General features: G+C 29.1%; 1 protein-coding gene across 1 annotated transcript in view; it reads right to left on the bottom strand.

Annotated features, from left to right (window-relative positions):
* Positions 1-15,286, bottom strand: part of LOC111636871 (calnexin-like) — a gene marked incomplete at its 3' end in the record, with an annotated part of 68,449 nt that overhangs the window by 26,801 nt on the left and 26,362 nt on the right. Inside the window, exons 3-5 of the mRNA XM_023382264.1 lie at positions 3,473-3,591; positions 2,635-2,693; positions 1,190-1,254 (exon numbers count right to left, since the gene is read on the bottom strand). Coding sequence (XP_023238032.1) covers positions 1,190-1,254; positions 2,635-2,693; positions 3,473-3,591 — 243 coding nt within the window. The remainder of the gene's footprint in view (positions 1-1,189; positions 1,255-2,634; positions 2,694-3,472; positions 3,592-15,286) is intronic.

Raw genomic sequence — 15,286 nt, 5'->3', positions numbered from 1 at the left:
AAAATAAATTACGAACTTGTCAGAATTCGAGGAGTTCAGCGACAGATCCGAAAGCGTCCAAACTCCACATACGTTTCCCTCCTGATGACCAACGTCCTTAGACGAGTCACATACAGAGTAAGTCTAGAGTCTGCACATAGAAGTGATACCTTTATATTTGTGCACATAGTGATCTCCCATACGAAGAAGTAAATGAACTTGCATACAGAGAAGAAGACGAACGACATCTGAAACAGGTCGTATGTTTTATAACGATTTTTGTGAGCTCTCTCTCTCAATCGCAAATAGGATATCATATAAGTTTAATTATCTCCTGATTTGTATATTAGTTGTAGTAGTTCTATCTCTCGTTCATTGAGATTTTTGTATGATTTATTTTCTTGTTTTATTAAATTTACTATTTCGTTTTTATTAAATGTCTCCTAATCTGAATCGTAATAAGTATACTTCACGCGTGTTAATCCGCGTGTTATAAGATTGATTAACTGGTGTCGGGACCCTGACAATTTGGGATAAAGACTTCACAGTCTTGAATCCCCTTTATCTAAATATTACCGCCCTCCTATAAAAAGTTTAGAGAGCCGATCACACGATCGTGCGCCAGTAAGTGATATAGGTAATTTACTTATACCCTTGGCTACTCTCACACTTCTGAATGAATTCTTTGCCATACACTTATTTGTTGATGGAGAACCATTATGGAACAACAAAGGCTTACAAACATCTTTTTGGACTACTTGCCAGAAAATCAGAAGTTTTAGTGAAAACTTTCAGTGTCATTTCAAGGATTTACATCTAGCCCTTCTTTGATGAAAGAGCAATTGATATCAAAACATTCATTTCCACAAATTTTTAGTAGAAAATCTACCAATTACATTTCTTTGATCAAATTCATTTAATGCTTCCATTTTTAAAATAGAATGTTACATTTATGAAACTTTTTTCAATAAATGACATCAAGAACACTGTGTTGTGCATATATACAATTATTCAAAATTACTAGAAAATGCTATTGAAATTTGTGCAGATTTTTAAGATACATACCTACATGACATATAAGTAGCTCTTGTTTTAATCTGTTTTTATGAAAATTTAATTAAAATTATAATGAATATACTTTAAAAAATAAAATTAATTGTGATATGAATAACTTAAAAAAATTAATGTAAATGTATTATTATTTAATTACCTTTAAAACCAATCCTAAATCACCATTCAATCCATTTTTTTCAGTTTCTTCAACTTCCCACTTCCCTAAAATAAATTTTATTATATTAGGTTTGAACAAAAAGCTTCCTTCATGACATATAATATACGAAGACCCAATGCTATGCCAGACTCAGGGATGACTTCAGAAAAACATGTTCAGATTACATTCATGCATTACATGTACAGATGCTGTTCATGTTTATGTCTGTGTTTCAGAACTTCCTGACTATGTGATGTGTTTAGTATGGCAACTCTATATGTTGTTGTGAAACCCTAATTTCCTAAGCTTTTGTGTACTTTATGAGAGAATCCAGGAATGGTAAAATTTTATTTTAGTAAAGAAATTATTAAAGTATTAAAATGATGCCAAAATTAACACATTTCTGTCAAATTTGTGGAAAGGGACGTAAAACTTCCTTTGGGAGAGATGTTATCACACATCTCCGGTGAACATTTGTCCATATGAGTCAGAACGAATATCCCATCAGATGCTACAAATCCTAAAACCTAATTGGAGAGGGAATTTGGCATAAAAGAGGGATAAAAATGCAAACTCAGGGCAGTCAACAAAAGAACAGACACTGCCAAATGGAAGTTTGGATACCATAAAGAGAACATAGCTCTGCTCCGGCTCATCATCAATCTCTGAAACCACCTATGTCTCCATCTCATTAGAAATTCAAACCAAATGTTAATCAGAGGTATTATTATAGAATCATTTGTAAACTCTCTCTTTATAGGTGTGCTGTTTAGTTGATACCTTGTTTTGTTTTGTACTTATCATATATCTATTAAATTCTATTTGTTATTTGTTAATCCACCTATCTATTCTTTGATTTGTATGGACAATGTACACCGATCAAATTTACCCACAACTCGCCCTTAAAAAAAAAATTGGAGAAAATAGAAATAGTTATATCTACTACTCATTAAAAATAGATTTTCTTTAAATTTGTCATTCATGTGAATTTTTTCAATTTTTTCCCTAAAACACAAACTTTATTAGTAAAAAGGAATAATCCTGTTACTGGAGGTATAATTAAAGTTTATTTGTAAAATTCCATTTTACAAATAAAAAATTAATTCAATATTGTAAAATATTTTAAAGCTTTTTCACATTATTCATTGTAAATATTAAGATCTGACTATTCTTAAATGTAAGTTTTCAGATATCACTGATTCAAATCAGGCTTCTAAAAGTTTACTTATCTTTTCAATGCTAATGGCCAATAAACTGAGTCAACTAGCACATCATTTAACATTGAAAAAAAATTACTCTGATAATATGTTTTATTAAACTAACCATTTTTAAATCTTAAGGTGTTTCATCATTAATAATTACATTGATTTTGTCATGTTTTCTAATTTAATAAACACTACCAAGAAAAGAAATATTTTAAGTATTAAACAAAATTTTAACATTACCATTATATTTAGCAATATTTTCTTCTATTCCATCTTTTTTTGCTTCTGAAATAATCCACCTGAAACAGAAATGTCAAAAATTATATAATATAAAATAAACATCTAGTAATGCTAATTTTTAAGGCATCAATTTATTATTGATAAAATGCTTTTTGAGATTTATATTGTCAGAAAATAGTCTCAAAAACTTTACACAAACAACAAACTGACTCCATAAGAATTATTAGCATTATGTCTTGATATAAAAATAGAGTCATTTATGAACAAGAACTGATAAACAATTACATAAGAAGAATAATTAACTATTTTATATAATATCAAATAAACAGTCAGATTTCTTAAATACAATAATTATAAATATGTAAATTTGTTTATAATTATTATATTTAACAAGAGATGGCAGCCTGGCAGCTTGCCTTCTGACAAATTGCTTAGCAATTGTTTAGCCTTAATAGCTTGCCCAATATGATAAAAAAATCTGGCTGTTTGAAACAGCCAGATTCCTTTATCATATTGGGCAAGCTATTTGAAGTAATTATCAAATTAGCTGTATTTATTTTATATATTTTTATATAAATAAATTTTTACAATAATTTTCAAATACAGTAAAACCTGTATAAAACAGAATCACACAGTACCAAATTTTTTTTTCTGATTTGACAGGTTTTCCTTTTGAACAGATTTTAATGTATCTGGTTTTCATTATAGCACAATTAAAACCAATGTTCATAAAAATATTTTTAATTTGAAAATTTTATTTTAGTATAGTCTTTAGAAGTCATACAATTCTCTTAGGTTTTCTGAATTACTGTTTATAAATATATAAAAATTGAATTACCTTTTGGAGAAATCTTCGCGATCATCAAAATGTTCTGCCAAATAATAATTTCCAATAGGCCTAGGAGTTGTGTATAATATTTCTTCAGCAGCAGAAGCTTTCTCTTCAGATACTTCGTCCTGTTGTGGAAAAAAAACATAATTAGTAAAATAAACAAACAACCTCTATTAAGAATGTTAATTATATTTTATATATGTATATGTTACTGTGAAAGACCGAAATTAGAGAATGTCAATATTCTCCGGTGAATGTTGACACATACAAAATACGTCTGTGAAAGACCGAATATTTTGTTATATTATTATACATTCGAACAATCGCCGGTGTATGTCGACAAGCACAGATAAGCTTTGGTGGAGGTCGAAACGACACCCGAGAAGCCGATGTCAACGGAGAGGCGACAGTCTGTCACCACGCCGTTTCCTTCTGCTCAAATTGGTGATACCGTACGAATACAAGTCCCTAATGTTGACCATGGCCGTACAGATGCCCGAAATGTGTTGGCAGTTGTTGTTAGAATAGAAGACTCCGACTTTTATAAATTAGCAAACAAAAATGATACCCTCAAGCAACTTTATACCTGTAATCAGTTCGTAATTTGTAAAGAAAATTTTCCGTAGGTAAGATTTCTTCCCAAGAAATATCGCTGAGAGAAGCAGCTGCAGCTAATTCGAAAAGTGGAGGGCAAGGCTATACACGCTGTCATTGCAAAAAAAGTGTTCCATGAATAAATGCAGTTGTAAAAACAAGGAACTCTCGTGCAATTCAAAATGCCATAACAGTTTAAGTTGTTGCAATAAATAAGATTGTATAATGTTAATCACATAATTTATGTGTCAGTTTATTATTGTATTATTTTCTTTAATTATGTAGAATGTACTGTTCGTTTTAGGTTCAACAGTTTATTTACTATTTACATGTACTATTACTTAAGCTTTCTCCTATTTTGACATATTAAAAAGTTGCATTTTTGTCTTAACGTAATAAAAATATTTTTATTCAACATTCACCATCAGCGCATTCTGAATGTCGACATTTGCCGGTGTAAGTGAGAAATAACGATATTTAGCAAATATTTCGGACATACACGAAACGACTGTGTGAATGTTGACATTCACCAGAGAATGTTGACATTCGCCAGATTTCGGTCATTCACAGTAACATATACAAAACACATACAATACAAATATCAAAACTTATAAAAATTACTTTGAAAGAAACTGATTATAATCATTTCTTATTTACACCAAAAAATTTCTAATCATAAAATGCAGGATGGTTATAATTAAAGTTGCCATACTCAAACCTATATAGAACTTGTTCTCATTGACATATTTTGATGAAACTTGGTATGTACATTATATGGACCATGGGGTATAGGAAAATGCAAAAAAAAAATATTTAGTTCAAATTTCTACCCCTAGGTGAAAAAATGGAACATGCAGCAGATGCTATGCAAATTAGAAATCTTTTAAAAAGCCAGTAGTCAATGTTGTTCTTTATCATGCCTTTACAGAAGAAAGATCGAGCTTTACAGGTAAAGTTGTTTTATCCGAATGACAGTAATAGTTTGGCTGCAGTGCGAGAATATCGACATTTGAAAGGCTTGCGAATAGGGTTATGTCAGGGTATGGTTTGAGAAAGATGATTGCCAAATTTTAAGAGACTGAAGAGTTGGTGTATTGCAGGAAGAGGTTAGAGAAGGATTTCAAATGAAACTGTGGAGCAAGTCACTGTTGCTGTGATTGACAGAGCAAATGCTTCCCAACATTCTTCAACAAGTGCTTGAGCGGTGTCACATGATTTGTCTCTTCCTTGGTTTACGGTTCAAAAAATTATGTAATCCATTTTACAGTGGTATCCATACAAGATCCACATTATGCAAAAGCTGCACCCTCAAGATCCAGAATAACACACAGAATTAACTTGTCAGTTTTTGGCCAGAATAGCCATTGACAATGCATGGCCAAGGAACATTTTGTGGTCAAATGAGGAGCATTTTACCCTAAACTAAGCAGTGAATACTCAGAACTGTCACATATGGGGGTACTGTAAGACCTGATATTGTGCATGAATAGCCTCTGCACTCTACTTACATCACCATCTGATGTGGTTTCACTTTGGACTTCTTTCTTGGCCCCCTTTTTTTAAGGAGATCACACCCCAAGACCCTAAAAGGTGTTCCATGACAGGTGCCCATTACTGCAAACTTCTGCTGCATCACGTCATTCCTGCTTTACAAAAACGAGGATGTTTAGAGACTACTATTTTCGTGCAAGATAGGGCAACATAACATATTGTCTGACAAGTGATAGAACTGCTTCATGACAAATTTGGAGGTGATCGAGTAATTTTGAGAAGTTTAGTGAATGCCTGGCTTCTTCATTCTCCAGACTTGAATCCCTGTGACTTTTGGTTGTGGGGATATTTGAAAGATTGTCTATAGAGAAGACATACAAACTCTGCCTGAATTGAAAGTAAGCATAATACACCATGATGCTGCAAGAAACCTATTGTGCTACTGTTGAACACACTGTAAGGTGCTTTGAACATGTGATTGATGCAAAAGGATTGCACATTGAATAAATGTTGTAAAGAAAAACCTTTTGTATGTTTCTATTTTGTGTTTCTTGTTCTTCATGTGCCATTTTTTCACCTAGTGGAGAAATTTGAACTAAATATTTTTTTTTGCATGTTCTTTTCCCCATGGTCCATATAACATATATACCAAATATCATCAAAATATGGTAACGAGAACAAGCTCTATATAGATCTGAGTAGGGTAACTTTAATTATAACCAACCTGTACGATTTTATGTTTGCAAAACTAAAATCAGGAAAATACCAAATACAAAAAGAAAAACTTTTTAAAATCAAGTATTTTATAAATTACCTATTTTACTGTATATATCCATTAATTGATATACCTTTGACTTATTTAATTGGCAAAAATAAACATGAGTTTATAATAAAAATGAATTTAGCATCTGTTCCCTAACAGTCTCTAGTTAATTTTATCCTACATTCATATTTATAGATTTATTCACAATCTTAAGATTAAAATTAGATTATAGTAATTAAATTAATCAAAAACTACATAGAGTCATTATGCATCTTCTTAACAGATTTGACTCATTAGAGAATCATATAGACAGCTTTACATTTATATTAAAAGACTGGTAATCTCAAATGTAAGAAAATTTTGTTACATTTAATTAAAACTTTCTTATAGAAAGTTAAGTAAAGCTTAACCTTTCAGCAGTGGGTTAGTCAGATATGGTGCTATCCCTATGTAATGGAGAATAAATATGGGAAATTTTTCAAGTATTTTCCCGCACGTTTTTTCCTCATTACCATTTCAGAAAAAGATTTTGTAAACAGTTATGTAAAAGTCTTTTTTTTATTGTTACATAATTCCTTTTTTATGTGAATTTTTTTTGTTACAGTAGTTTTTGGCAATATCTGCAAAAGAATTTTGCAAATATCACCAAAAACCTTCAGTCACCAGTGCCACATGATCACCCTTGACAAATATATCCATCAGTCACTGCTGAGTGGTTAAGTATTAATAATTAATTTTTACATAAACCAGCAAGGAACAATAATTCAATCCACATTTCAGTGGTAAAATATGCTTAACCTTCATATATATTTGATAAATGTGGATTAGTGTTGACAAAGATAAATATATCAGTATGATAATAACAAATCTCTTTTTACCTATAAAAAAGGGTTGTAAAATTTAGTATTTTACAGATAAAACTATTACAAATGGCTACTTAATAGAATATTTTTTAACTTGCTTATTCTTCTAAATATTTATTTTGTTTATAAAATTACATAAAACTATATCTTACATAAAACCTCAACCTTTCTCCATCTAATTTATATCCATACTAACAAATTTATTTTTAGTATGAAAAAACTTTGAATACAAGTAATAATTAGATTTTAAATAAACACTGGATAAAAGTATCTGCAATACTTCAAATTAACTGAACATATAGATTTGGTTGTAACAATAGAAGTTTTTTATATTTAATTTGGATGAACAGAAGTATAAGGTATGACTGATATCTTATTGTGTAATATTCCATTTTTTGTATTTATTTAAGTATTCATTTATTTTAAGCTTTTATATGTTAAGAACCTAGGTGATGGCTAGGTAACAAAGTCATTGACCTATTTAATTCTAAAAATAATACTTGGTATAATGCCAAATTAAAATCAATTCTGAAATAACTAATTCATATTTTTGAATACTAATTTAAATAAAAATTTAATATTCCAATTTATTTTCTATTTTTTATTCTGAATGTTTTATATAGATTATATTAGAGATATGAAAAGATGTACCAGTACATTATCTTATGATTTCAATATTCATCAAATCCTATTACAAAACACACCTGTATCTATCATCAAGAGTGAGAATCAAGTTAACCAGTATTCATATAACTAACATTCATTTTAATTCAACTAGTTGACATTTGAGCGTGAATATGAACTTAAAATTAATTTTGCCAATATTTGTTTCTTTAACTCAATCATCATATAAAAAGTTTCAGATAATAAAACACATCTTTTGATTTCCAGCAGCATTTTTCTTTTTAATATGAAAAGCTTAATTTATTCTTTCTAATAAAACACTTTATTTATAGAGATATAATACTACTTTGAAAACTAATAATAAAAGTACTGTAGAAGTTAATATAATAAATCCAAAATGTTACAGAAATTTACATATTACTTTTTTTTTATTATAAAAGAAACAAATTCAAGAATTACATATTATACAAACATTTCATTTATTTTTCTACATTCATTTCTTCCATTCTAGTTGCAAATATTTAATAAAGTTAATTTGGAACTTACACTAATATATTAAAATCATTCTATAGTTTTATAAAAAATTATGAAAACTTTTTAATATTTCTCTTTACAGTTATTTGTCAAACAATGACAAATGTTTGCAAAATACTAATTGCAACCCAGAATTAATTTGTCAAAACTTATTCAATGCATTATGATTGAGTCAATTAAATAATATAATAATTAGAAAATTTAAAGCCATACTTTGTAAGCTTTGACGTCTTTAGGAATTACAGTAGAGTCTGCATAAGTCAACACCCCAAGGAAAAGTGAAAATGTGTTGAGTTATCCAATATGATGACTAAAACGACGTTGAAAAAAACCACAAAACTACAATTAGGAAAATACAGTAGTGCTTTAAACAGTAATGCAATTTATCTCTCTGACCATCCACCACTGGCACTAAAGTTGGTTTCTACTCCATACCTCAGTGATTTCCATTGTTTTTTGTTTCAGTATCATCCCTGAAACAGGAAGATTTGATGAATGAACTTGCTTTAGCCAATGTACTGAGCATCTTTGTACAGTGACTTTCTCTGGTGTTTTCAAGACAGCCGCGATGAAGATCCAAGAAAAAGTTTCTTAACTAATGTTAATTATCAATTTTGTTCTGCGAAATCACAGAACACATTGAGCTTTACCCTTCAAAGATGCCATTTTGATACTGACGACTACAGTGTCATCTAAGCTCTTCATGGTCTGTGCAATATAACAGCAAAAATTCTAGAAATCAGCCTAAAATATGTCACAAACTATGTTTTTACTTAGAATTATTTTGCATAATAATTGTAATCAAGAAAAGATTTTATGGCCACCATATGTGGATAAATTCTGAAATAAATTTTTTTTTTATTATTAAACCTTTATGATAAACATTTATCATAAAGGTTTATCTAATTTCTACCTAGAATACATCATGCTCATCTGCCAGAAATTGTTAGATATGGAGAAACAACACTTGAAAAACTTGTAAAGACAAAGTACCAAAAATAAAAAATAAAGTATCAGAGAATTGTAATTTTGTTCCCTGTCATACATCAATATTTTTATTATTTCAATCACAAAAAGGTATTAAGTGTTCAAAACTAGTATATAGATTAGAATAATGGGAGCTTGTCTTTGCACTGATTGTGGGTGTATCTATTGCTATTTGCACAGAATGAAACAATTATTCTTTTGTCTTTCCCTATCATTTATTTCCAACATTAATAAATTAATGTTATAACAGCTTTTGTCTGTTTTAAGAAGAAAAAGGCCATCACAATGTCAAAGTTACCTCATTTAAGAATGTCTGTCTTTACAATAAAGCATCACTATAAAAAAATGATTAACCAAAATTGAATTCAGTACTAATTCCAGAAATTACAAAATTTTTAGTAATAACAATTGTTGATAATCTTCTGTAGGTCTACTATTGAGTTATCTCATTATTAATAATTTTATTAATATTAATTTTTTATTTTTGAATTCAGCTTCATCAATACAGCTGTAGATTGCAATAAGAGACTAGTGTTCATTTTTTATATAAATTAGACCATTTTTTCATAATTTTAATCACTCATTTGAATTAAGTTTCTATGCTTTAATTATTTTTACTATTGTACTAGAATTAATATTAATATTTTTATTTTATTTAAGTTATTTACCTTTCACTCTTTCCTTACTGAATGTGATTGTAAATAAGGACAACTTTATTTCATATATATATATATATAAGACTATTGTCTTCCCATTTGATCTTTGGGAGCATCCTCTCTACTTGCAAAAATATTGAGAGAACTCAATAAATTTTTTCTATTTTTAAATACATTTAATAACTTACTGCAAACTAATAACTCAAATGTTGCTAGAGTAAGACTAGAACTTCTGATTTCTTCAAGAGAATTCTACACTACATGTATTCATATGCCTCATTTTCGTTTGTCTTTATCACACAGATCTTTTTTCTATCGAATAGCACATAATATGAACCCAATGAAATGTTTACTTCATTATAAGCAGACATGTCAACATTTTTTACATAATTTTTAAACATGTATTCACTTATTATTATTTTGAAAATCTTTAGTTATGCATTTTTGCTCTTTACAATTATTCTTTTTACATTATCATACCACTGTTTATATGTATTTTAATATATGTTTTTATGTATCATGTTATAGCTTTTTCTGTTTTTTTCCCCCTGTGTTTTGTTGTAATTTTACTTGTTTATTTGGGATTGTTGTGTAACAGGGATAGAAATCAACTGCCATCATTTGCATATTGATAATATGCAAATGATAAATCATTAACAGTCCCCATATCAATATGCAGTCAAGCCAATTGCATATTGATGGAGAAGGTGCTATTTTAAATGTTAAGCACATTATTTTTTGTGGAAGGAAAAAACAACTATCAACAGATCAGCACAAACACATATTTGCCTTAGTAATGCATAGCACCAGCATAATTTCTCAATCCCACAAAGTAAATGTTGAGATTAGATTACATCAAGTTGTTTGTCTTATTCAGATTATGTTTTTAAACAAAAATTTAAATTCACAAGCTTTGTTTAGAATGCACTCAGTCCCAGATATATATCTAGTATACATTCTGGAAAAGTTGGCTGTAAAGCATAATTAACATTTGTATGGGTTTGTACACAAATAAATAATTTATTTGTGTACAAACCCATACAAATTCCACAGCATCTGTTCCAATTTGACAAGAAAATGTAGAAAATCAGAAATGTTTAGTTGAAAATATTTTTTTTTTCATTTTTGTTTTATTTATTGTCAAAAGAAATGCAATAATTAACATACAGAGCAAAACAATTAAAAAAATATATATTAAAGACTTAATATACAACAATCTTGTTTCTACATTTTTAAGCTGAAACACAAACAGAAATAAACTCCTCTACACACAAAATGTAGTCAAGATTTATATTGTTGCAGAGTGTTTTTTAAATTATACTGCAAAAACAAAAATTGCATATGACAACATATATGTGGAAAGAAATACATAAGTCAAATGACTGTTTCACATATTTGTCTGCACATGAGAATTCCAAGTTCAAAACCAAAACAAAGTTTAATAACTTCATGCAACAATGTTGCCTATTGATTTCAACATAAATAATAAAAAGTAAAATAAAACACAGTATAAACAATTACTTTAATGTATCAGAACACAGTACTTTATGTACTGCACTTTGACAACTGCAGGTGTGATAGATGGATATTGTGCCTGTATCAGTAAATACCTGTACTGTATTTTTTTTGGCTGTATATTGAAGCTTTTCAGGACTTAAATTGATATTGAGCTATAAAACCAGAAGGTTCTTATAGCAAAGAGACATATGAAGAGGACTGAGTGTATTTGTGTTTTTATTATTCCAAGTGTTCTTCTAAATCAGGAAAATTTGATCTAAGTAACCATGTGGTGACAACTTTTTTACTTATCCACACATACTTAGTGAATAGTGTTAGTGTTGTAATATTAAATTATTATAGTATTCTTGAATTAAGTAATACTAGAAGATTAAAGAGAATACTTTTAACCTCTAGTATCATCACTGAATCATAATTATCTTCTTGTTGCAATTGCCAATTAAAAAAAACATTTCCTGTTTGTCTGCTAGGCCTAAGGTTTAAGTTGTACATTTTTTCATTTTATTTTTAAAGCTTATGAACTATAAATAATGTAAATATTTTTGAATTTTTTCTAAAAGTTTAACAAGCTCCATAAGTGTATCATCTGTTGTAGGATCACCTCTCTCTTTGAAGATGTTCATAAAACATTTGAATATTAAGTTTCACAATTCTAAGTGCACTTACTAATGTTTGACTTAAATATAGAGTAAAAATTGATGAATTTGAATATGTTTCATGCACTGTTTTGTCACACCAACAAGCTATTTAAAGATGAGTGAGCAAAATATGCCAAAAATTGTGAGAGATCTGTCATACAAAATTATTTGAAATTTTATCACAAGTTAAATCAAAAGCTCAACATTTGTATGAAGCAATTTTTCTGCAGAATATCATGAAAGATCCTTAGCAAAACACATGTAAGGAAGGATTCAGGATTCACATCAGTAGCAGTAGGAGAAACCTGTATTTAAAAAGAAAACAACAGACAACTGAGGAATATCATAACATAGTGTCTAAAATCTAAAACCGCAAAAGAATCACATTAAAAAAAAAAAAAAAAACCTTTATTTTAGTTATTTTTCAGTATTTACAACTATGTACATATATAGTCGTAGTAATTTTTAGACCCAGAAAAGTGTTTTCTTCAAGAATGCTTTTCCAGTGCATTCTGGCCTGTACACACTACTGGGAGTATTTTGCTCATCATAATTTTTTCTGATAAGATTTTGCAATGATACCTATCTAAGCATTGAAAAAGACCCCAGATGTCTCTTGTGTGCAAAAAATTAGGCACAATTTCTAAAAGCTTTATTTTATTCTATTAATATTTATGAAGTTCATATTAATATAATTATTACACAAAAAACATTTTTTTTATTGAATATTTTAAACTTTTTAGTTAAATGATAAAATTATTATTTCAACAAAATAATTAATTGATAAAATGTTAAAAAGAGAAATTTTGTCTTAATTTCTTACTAATATGGTAAAAGTTATCAAGTTCAGTCACCTTTCCATCCATCACTTTTGCTCTTGGAACAACACTATGAAAGCATTGACCTTCCTTTTTAGACTACTTATCTAACACTGATAAGATTTTTCTTTTTTTCATGTCTCAGACTTTTTACTTGTCTTTTCTAACAACAATAAAACATTGTTAGAACAGACAAACAGTTTAAAAAGGAAGATCAGTACATATCAGTACTATAATGGTTCTGATGAAACTGAAAGTGCATTAAAAAAATGATTGAATTTTACAATTTTTAAGTAAGTGATTTTGTATTGATCAAATGCAATATACTGCTCAATTTTCAACTGCATATTTAAAAATTCAAGTAAGATAGATGTTTGCTTGTGGAACAAAGGAAGTGATAGTAAAGATGCAATTAAACAAAAGAAAATGAACAGTTAATGATAATAAATTATTTACAATTTTTATTAGTCTTGCTTGCATAATCATCTAATTTAAAATGTATGTTAGAACAGATAAGTCACCTCACACCATTCATTTTTCTACTAAATACAATAAGCTATATATTTATTAAAATGTTTTCATTTCTACTCACATTGTCAGAATCTAGACATACAAGAAAATTAATTATTTATTTATTTAATAATAATAATAATTTGCTTTGTTAAGTTTAATAACAAACTAAATTTTTATAAAAATTTCAGAAATTTTATTAATTAAATGAATTTAACTAATATATATTCCATAATTAAATTCTAGAAAGATATAGAGAATATTGATTCTGAAAGAATAATAAGATAATTATTACAAAATTTAAACTTTCCAGAAATTTAATTAGTCAAATTGTAATTTCACTCCATTAAATCAGGTTAAACAGGACATTAATACTTCTCTCACACAATGGGCATGAGAATGTGAGGTTAGGGTATTCTGAAATGAACTGTTCATATTGAAGAATGTTGTGATGATTTCTAATTAGGATTCTTGAGCAAATATACGGGATGTTCCATTGTAACGGATGTAACATACACAGTCCAGATTTTTCAATAATCTCATTTAATGTGAAAAAGTTACTGCTCTTAAAAATAAGAGACTATTGTAGCATTGTTGTGTGAACTAGGACAAATAATATAACAGTGAGTTACATTTGCTATCTTAATAAACTTTGGTGAATATTGGTTATAAAATTTTGTAACAGATGTAACATGAAAAGGACACTACATTTTTGGTAGCTAATGAAATGCCAAACTTCTCTGAAACTTTATATTTTTTTATTGCACAATTCGTATGAAACATATAACACAGTATCAGAAAAAAAGTAAAACCATTGGAACTTTTATAAAATTATTCATTTATTGATGGTCATGTGATAATTACATGTAACGGATGTAACATTAAAAATGTAACGGATGTAACCTGCAACTCCAATGTACTGTACAAATTCAGTTAAAAACCATAACCCCTCTAGAGTTAACAGGAACAGGAGGATCAACCTTTTTTAATACATTATCTGATTCATACCATATCTCATCCTTTCTAGTTGGCCATACCCAACCTCTCCTAGTAGGCTGCATAGCATTGACCAGCATATCGCCATTTGCAGCTATTTCATTTACAGTCCCATAAAATTCAACATTTTCATACAAAACTGCTACATAGTCTCCAACACAGATGTCTGTAACTGTTTTTTCTTTATTTTTATCAACAGTATAGCTTGGGCATGCAAACACATTTTTCATTGGCCACACAAATTCTCTGGGGTAAATTTCACAGCACTGAAAATCAGATGTGCTTCCTAATTGAAAATAGTGCAAACCTTTTAGCCCAGGAATTGCTGGAATATTTTCACTTGTCCACTCAGGTCCCTTCTCTTCTCTGCAGGCTTGAATCTTTGTTTTTGAGAGAAACAGTACTTTAACTTTGTCAGATACATTTTTAGCTACTTCAAAGAACTCCTCTGCACTGTTGATGACATTTTTTCCCTGAAGAATACTTCTCCATACAGCTCTCTTAATTGTGCCACCAACACCATCAACTGGACCCTTTCCATGAGCTGTCCCAAAAAAAGTCATAGTGATGGAACTCAAACTGGGATGAACAGTCTTTGGCTCACAGACAAGAGAAACAATATACCTGTTCTTAAACTGGCTAGGAGCTCCATCTGAGCATATATGAAGGGTGGAAATATGTGCATTGTTCTTCAGATGTTCTTCTAAAATAAGCTGGTTACAACAAAACACTGAAAACTTATCATGTTGCAAGTCATCACTCACTACTACATAATTTGTGCTAGAACCATTCTGTGTTATAACACAAGTGTACAGTGTAACCCCTTCA

This window comes from Centruroides sculpturatus, unplaced genomic scaffold (genome assembly GCF_000671375.1).
Source record: "Centruroides sculpturatus isolate CEXI.00-Female unplaced genomic scaffold, Cexi_2.0 scaffold836, whole genome shotgun sequence".
In the NCBI taxonomy this organism is placed as follows: Eukaryota; Metazoa; Arthropoda; class Arachnida; order Scorpiones; family Buthidae; genus Centruroides; species Centruroides sculpturatus.
Note: the sequence above shows the minus strand (reverse complement) of the source record. Positions and strands in the feature narration are given on the sequence as shown.